Here is a 7494-nt window from a genome sequence, read left to right as displayed (position 1 = left end):
TTGTCCCGGCCGCGCGCAGGCAGGCAGGCGGGCAGGCGGACGCGTGCGCATCTGCCCCCCCCAACCCACCCCGCCCTCGGTGGGAAGAAGGCGCGGCGGGGACGCGCGCGCGGGAGCGCGCAGGAGCAGCTCGCTCCCCGCACCCCCCTCTTCTCCCTCGGGCAGGCGAGCGGCGAGCACGAGCGCCGCCGCGCCCGCCCCTCCCCCCTCCCCCGCGCGCACGCGTTCGCTGGCCCGCGCGCTCGCTCGCTCACGCTCTTCGGAACTTGCTGACTGCGCGGCCGGCCGGGAGGAGCCCAGCCGGGGCGGGCGGGCGGGCGGCTGAGCGCGCGGGGGGCTCCCGCGTCCCTGCCTCGGCCGGCGGAGCGCCCACCCCACCGTGGCTCCCGGAGCGCGGGGCGGCGCCACCCTCCGGCCGCAGCGCGGCACTGCACGGCCGCCTGCGACTTTCGATGTTCCACACTCCCGGGCCGGAGCCTCGGCGGCGGCGGCGGCGGCTTTTTTTTTTTTCCCCGCTTCCCCCCCCTCCTCGGTTCTCTCCCCCCCTCCTCAGCTGCCTCCATTTCCTCAAGGAAGGCTCCACGGCGCTCTCCCTCCCCCACAGCGTAGCGGCGCACGAGCGGGCCGGGCGGGCGGCCGAGGTAAGGCGGCGGGGCCGGGGCCCGCGTGGGGGGCGGCGGGGGCGGGGGCGGCAGCTTTGTTCGCGCCGGGCGCCGCGCTCGTCAGGCGGCGGCGCGGGGCGGCGGGTCCCGCATCCCCCGGCGGGCGAGCGGGCGGGCGCAGTGGCGCGGTCCCCTGCGCGGCCCTCCCCACAAAGGACCGCGGAGCTGCGTGGCCCGGCGCTCGCCCCGGGGCGGGCCGCGCCAATTTGTTGCACTTCTGGGGGTGGGGGGTGGGGGGAGGGCTTTTGTTTGTTTGTTTTGCCCTCGGGCTTTTGGCCGCTTTGCGGATTTTTTTTTCTTCTCTACTCCCCCCCCCCCCAACAAAATGTCGGTCGGTGAGGGAGGAATTGAGCGGGGGACGTCGGTGGCACCAGGAGCTTTGCAGAAGAAGGTGCAGTTCGGATCCTGCCCTTCCCCGGGTTGTAGCTCCGGCTTGGCCGGGTGAATCCTCGCCGCTGGCCGTGGGGACGGCGCTGGGGCGGCTGCCAGTTGAATTTTTTTTTTTTTTTTTAATTTGAGTGGTGTGTTCAAAGGCTTTCGGTGCGCACGGGAGGACCCGCCACCGTAAATAAGCATATGGGCGACTAACAGGGTATGTTTCCCTCTGGGAAGGAGGATTTGGGAGCTCAGACCGGTGTCAGCCCGTAAATATTTAGACGATATTAGTGACTTCTGAACATTCTCAGCGAGATCTGTTATTTACAGTTGTCATATGTTATTAATGCCCGTTGCCCAAGTTCCCTGGCAAATCTGTTTCATGCCTTCTGAGAAAGTAGACAATTGATAGATTGTTGGAGGGATGGGGGAAAATGTGAGTGGGTTTTCTAATTTGAGTTTGGTAAATCCCTCAACGCCTGCCTCAGAAGACACATCAGCCTCTGTAACCTTGCTGTACCTTGAGTATGGGGACTTTCGAATCCCTTCCCACAGAAGACTCTCCTAGGGGCTTCCAGAAAGAGGAGCATGCTGCTGGGTTATTTTTATATGGAAGATTTTAACATTTCTCCACGGTCCCTTCTCTCCTTAGAAGTTTTCCCAGAGATCACTTCACCAAGATGTCCAGTGATAGGCAGAGGTCGGACGACGAGAGCCCCAGCACCAGCAGCGGCAGTTCAGATGCCGACCAGCGGGACCCTGCAGCTCCGGAGCCTGAGGAACAGGAGGAGAGGAAGCCTTCTGCTACCCAGCAGAAGAAAAACACCAAACTTTCCAGCAAAACGACTGCTAAGTTATCCACGAGTGCTAAAAGGTAACATCTGCCTACAGGGCAGGGCGCACGCCTGGGCAGGTGGCCTTCTGTCCCACCGCTGGGTTTGGTTTAACAGCAGTGGCATAGTTCGGAAATACTTCTCCATCCCATGTGGTTGAACTTGAAGGAGCTGTCATTCTGCATGTGGTGCAGAAGCCGCCTCCCTACTCCTGTTGACTCCTCTCTGCACTCTAAAGCAGAGCTGAGGCTGGTTCTGACAGATGAAGGAATTGGCCAGGGAGATTAGATGGGGCATTGGAGAGGTTTCCTTCTGTGAGGCGTGCTTCAGTGAAACTGGCAGTGCTGAAGATCAGCAGTGCCTCTCTCCATAAATCGAGTGGTCAGTTATGGTAATATTTGCTGGAGAATTGGTAAATAACCAGGCTTGGCTTTTTTGGAAAGCAGGTCCTACAGTGTGCTTTAAATTGGCCCACAGTTTGAACGAACAAGACTTTAAATCTCACTGCCCAGGTGTAACTGTGCTAATTATTGTGTGAGGACACATCAAACTTAGAAGTAGCCAGTGACAGTTTTAGATGTCTTTCGGTGGCTGAAAATGTCATTGTGGTCTTCCTCTTGACTCATAAAACTTGTGGATATGTTTGACGGGTTAACTCAGCAGTAGGGGAAAATGACTGAGTCCAAGCTAAAGATCAGCTGTGTTCTGTTGAGTTTTATATTCTGGGGTGACAAGTAGTTGTGCCAGTGGGACTGAACGGTAGTAGTGTTGGGGTGTCTAGAGACACTAGCAGTTCAATGAAACGTGCTCACAGCATCACCCAGGACAGGTGTTCTGCTGAGTTTTTGTTGTTGTTGGCCATAGATGAAGGAAGAAAAATGTAAAAACTGATGAAATGTTACATTCTTATCATGATTCAAACTCTCTGTGTGGATTTTGACCACTAATCAAATGCTAACAGCTTTAGAATATTTTATTGACCAGCAGCAACAGTCTTTGAAATAATCTAAAGTACCCAGTTGGTTGTCATCTTGTGGAGGAACGTGTTAAACACGTCTCCAGTTTTGAAAACATCATAATTTCGAAGAATGTCAGAGTTGCCTTTTGTCTGTAGCTTGAATTTGTATATTTATCTTCTTTCCTGATGAAAATTTATAGAACTTTAAAGGTATGTCTAAAAATCAGGGACGATAGTCAGTTAATGGGAGTGCCAGTTTGAAATTTTTCATTTGGCAAAGATGGTTAGAAATTTTAAACTTTTCTGACAGATAAAATTTTATTTCCAGAAACTGTTACTGTGCTCTTGTAGCAGCCTGTTAATTTTTAGCTCACTAAAAAGTGACTTGAAATCATTGTCAAATTCTCTGGTGTTTTCCCTCCTCCCTTTTTGTCTCATTTGCATATAAGCTTGAACAGAGAATTTCTTTGGTAAAATGTGTTTTTTATTAGATTCTGTATCCTTCACTTAGTGGTCAGAAAGGACTAGTTCTCCAAACAGGTGGAGATGACACACTTATTTACGGTAGCACGTGAGAAAAAGAGCTGCAAAGTTTCTGCTAAGGGATTTGGGCTATGCCTCTGAGAACAAAGAGGAAGCAGCCATGTTAGCATTACTGAAGGCAAAGCCAGCCTTGCATTTAACTGTGTGGTGGTAGAGGGCAGTGTAATTCCCCGGTTATTCTGTAGACTGCCTCAGATCCTTTTTGTTTGTTCTCATTTCACTGGCAGAATTCAGAAGGAACTAGCTGAAATCACTCTGGATCCTCCTCCCAACTGCAGGTAAGAAACATTTTGTTTGCATTTCGAGTTGTGGAAAAACATTGAGAAATTAATGTAATGATTTTGCCTGGATATATGTGCAGCCTAAAAAACTGACTTCATTTGTTTTCCGTTTTTTGGAGTGCACTAAAGTGAAATTATCTAGCTTAAATAAATAAAAATGGGAGAAAAGATACTCTTTGGCATGTATATAGATTGTGAACTTACAAACACAGGATTTTGGCGTCTGAAATTGGCGTGACCGGTGCTGATTTTGCTTGCATGTCTGTAGAGCGTTTCTGTGCACAGCTATACTTCGGTGATTTCTAACATTTTCAGCTCTAAAGAGCTGTTTGTGTGCAATATGAACTGACCTTCCAAATTTAGAAACTGCTGAATGCAGTGTTAGAAAATATAAGTGCAGTAAACAAGAATGTAGTTGCTTCTGTTTGATCTGTTGGTCACTCGCCTTCAGGACAGATTTTGTGTGATAAACTAATAGTTTCAGTTGTTGTTTTCTGGAGGGTGCATTGTTGGAATTATTTACATTTTAAGCAATTGTCCTAATTACTTGAAAATTCTTAGTAAGCAGAAAGTAAATTGTAATCGTGGAAAGAATTTGTCTGGAACCTAGGTAGAGTAATTTAAGGTTGTGCTTAATAATGTTAAGATGCATCGAAAGTAGCCAATGACAAAAAATCTGTCAGGTTTTTTATTTCATCTTATATACTATACTTCTGTTTTTGAACAGTAATTATGTGGCTTATGAAATTATCATTTTGAGATCAATTTAAATAGTTTGCATAGGGATAGGTGCTTATGATGGAGTATGTCTGGTGCAGTTGAGGTGATGTTATAGTTTGGTAGGAAAATGCTTTGGTGTTTAATCTGTTTCTGCTACAAATTCTTGTGTTGATCGGACACATTTCTGGAGTCAGCTGTGGACGCAAGTGTCACTGACCTCTAACTATACATTAATTAGATCTGTTGATAAAGTGACCTCATTCTGAATTTTTCAATCAATTAAGTTTTGCTTATTGAAAGTGGTATGTCCAACCGCAGTATTAACTTAGGAGGCATGCTACCCAATACAGTAGCCACTGGCCATTCGCAGCTTTACTTGTGGCAAGTTTAAAATGACATGCTGAAAGTGTGACTTGTACACTGGATTTTAAAATGACATGCTGAAAGTGTGACTTGTACACTGGATTTTAAAATGACATGCTGAAAGTGTGGCATATGCACTGCATTTTAAAACATGTTAAAAGTGTGGCATATGCACTGCATTTTAAAAGCTTAGCAGAGCATAAAATTTTGCTCTTATGTTGAAGTGATAATATTGTGATTATGTTTAATAAATGTTCCATTTAGTCTAGTTACTAGAAAATTTACAACTAATTATGAGTGAGCAATGTTACATTTTTGCTGCTTTGAAAATAAGTAAATTGAAATCCAGCCTCCCAAATGGTGTGTCAAATCTGTGTTCACTTAGGAAAGGTCAAGTTAAGTTTACTCTCTGAAAGAAACATTTAATTTGCAATATGTGTAATTATTTTTCCCGTTATAAGAGATGTAAAGATTAGTACAAAACTCTCAGATATTTAAAGGTTCATGTAAGATCAAACATTTTAAAAGGTGGTTGGCTTTTCTGCAAATAGCACAATCCGGGGGACCAGAATAAACCTACAGAACGTGGTAGACATGTGTCTATTGCCCTCAGAGCAGTCTGCGGTGATGAAGGACCCAGCTTTCATAGAAAACCCAGGGATGCTTCCACAAGGTCACTGAGGACTGTCTTAGAGGAAGTAGACACTTTGTGTGGGGCAGAGAGCTTAGTTTGTTCTGGATTTTCCCTCTTGTGTACCAACCAGTCCATAAGACAGAGCTTAGCATTTGACCACTGAACGGGTGGACTGGTGAGACTTTGGGTGTGCGTGTGCGCAGCTGTCTGTGCCTGCTGTCCTTGCTGTGCTTGATGATGTCTTTCAGTTCTCTACTCCTTTAGGATCTGTGTGTCTTTGAAGCTGCATAAGTAATTAGACAAGAAGTGGGCATTGTAAATGGTTTCTGGGCATTTGAAGTTAGGCTTTTTTTTCTTGTATGTCTTACATGTAAAAAGACCAGATACATGGGCATGTCTAGTTCTGTGTGGAAGGTTACTCCTTACCTAGGGTAGGAACTTTGTAGATTGAGTGTTTCATGCCGGAAGTGGAGAGAATTTTGACAGAGAAGTCTAAATTTGTATTGTATTTTTTGCCTTCTTATCAGATCTAGGAAAGAACATCATAGTGTTCTTTAAATTCATAGGTGTTTAAATAAATGTTCATTGTAAGCCTGTGGAGATTGTATGCTTTAAACTTAACCTTTGTTTAGACTACCTTGACAAATGAAATTACATATGCATAAGTACATTTAAGATTTGTGGGTTTATATTGTCTGCAATGTAAAAAGAAACCTAATACATTTGGCTTTTTGTGTATAGTTATTTAATCAGAATACGATTATGGTTTTGGGTGTGACTTTCTTTCTTTCTTTCTTTCTTTCTTTTTTCTCTTTCTCTCTTTTTCTTTCTTTCAGCAAACTTGTCAAAGGATGTGACAGATTTAATTCTTTTTGGGGGTAGAAATGTATCTATGTATCTCAGAAAAAAGTTAAATGAAATCCAGGAAAGTTCAGAAAAAAAGCCAAATTACTCAGATTAGGAAGGATTTTCTTAAATATCTTCTTTTAATTAGCATTAAGTTAGGTCTAATCCACAGTGCTCAGGTATCGAAATTAGTTGTTGAATTGTGTAATTTTTTTTCCCTAGCACTAAGAACGTTGATAAAGATGTTATCTCTAGTGATAGACAGTATTTCAGTTCTGGAATTATGAGGTGTGGCTGCTCACAGGCAGGATAGGGCTCCAATCTTAGTTAAGTCTCTTTGGAAAGACCCTCACAGACATGCTCCGAGGTGCCTCCGAGGTGCATTCCTAGGTGAGTTCAAACCCAGCAGCTTGCTCATGAAGATTAGCCATCACAGATGCAATTATTTTTTGTTCAAATTTATAGCCTTGTCACCCAGGTCTCGGATTAGGCTATAAATAATTGATAATGCTGGTAAAGTTGGAAGAAAATTGTGTGGGCATTGCTCTGCTTTTATAGAAACCTGTTGACATGACCACTGAGTGTATGTGCTAAAAGGATGGACCTCATCTTCCAGGTGCTGCTTGTAGAAACTGCAGGTTTCTAACTTAGCCCTATTTTTCTGTGTATATAAACAAGTACAAAGTATGCTTCTAAAATACTCCTTAGCATTGTGATCCAGACAGTTAGGGTATTGGGAGATAGTTTTTGGATATGGGAAATGCCTTAATTGGGGTAGGTATTAGAGTTTTAAGCTTGTAGTTTTTTCAGATAAAACCCAAGATCAGGTGCTTACAAAGTTTCGCAGGTTACCCCTGAAGAATGTAAAACTGGAAGGCTGAGTTTTAAATGAGAAGCTGGTAACCTCTCCCTTGTTCATAGGCTCAATCTGGTATTTTCTTGGTAGATAACCCTTGCTACTGATAGGGTGGATATCGTCTGTGTGCCACAGGTGGAATTGTGGGAAGTACAGAATGTTGCTCCACGCTCTCTTCGCCCTCCTCCATCCCCTGCCAGACATGTGGAATCAGAACATTGAATGTAACAAGATTTGAAGATTCTTTTGTTAGGTTTGGAAAGTCCTAGTGTAGAAATAAGACTGTCTGGACCCTTGCTCTGCTACTTAGTAGAATGTCACTGTTAGCAAGTTATGCTATATTTATATCCGTCTACTTTCTCAGTTCTAATTAGCCTGGAATTCCAGGAAAATAACTATTTTGGATTGGAGAAAACATTAAAG

The 7494-nt window shown here is 45.0% G+C and overlaps 1 protein-coding gene across 2 annotated transcripts in view; it reads left to right on the top strand.

Annotated features, from left to right (window-relative positions):
* The first annotated feature begins 289 nt into the window (after window positions 1–289).
* The window catches only part of Ube2e3 (ubiquitin conjugating enzyme E2 E3), a 52448-nt gene continuing 45243 nt past the window's right edge, over window positions 290–7494 (top strand). The window contains exons 1-3 of one of the 2 annotated variants that reach the window (XM_057755445.1): window positions 290–641; window positions 1690–1911; window positions 3599–3649. In XM_057755445.1, coding sequence (XP_057611428.1) covers window positions 1718–1911; window positions 3599–3649 — 245 coding nt within the window. In that variant the 5' untranslated portion in view covers window positions 290–641; window positions 1690–1717. Of the gene's footprint in view, window positions 642–984; window positions 1255–1689; window positions 1912–3598; window positions 3650–7494 lie in introns of those variants that run through there. The other variant, XM_057755446.1, reaches the window with a different exon arrangement.

This window comes from Chionomys nivalis, chromosome 22 (genome assembly GCF_950005125.1).
Source record: "Chionomys nivalis chromosome 22, mChiNiv1.1, whole genome shotgun sequence".
Lineage (NCBI taxonomy): Eukaryota > Metazoa > Chordata > Mammalia > Rodentia > Cricetidae > Chionomys > Chionomys nivalis.
Note: the sequence above shows the minus strand (reverse complement) of the source record. Positions and strands in the feature narration are given on the sequence as shown.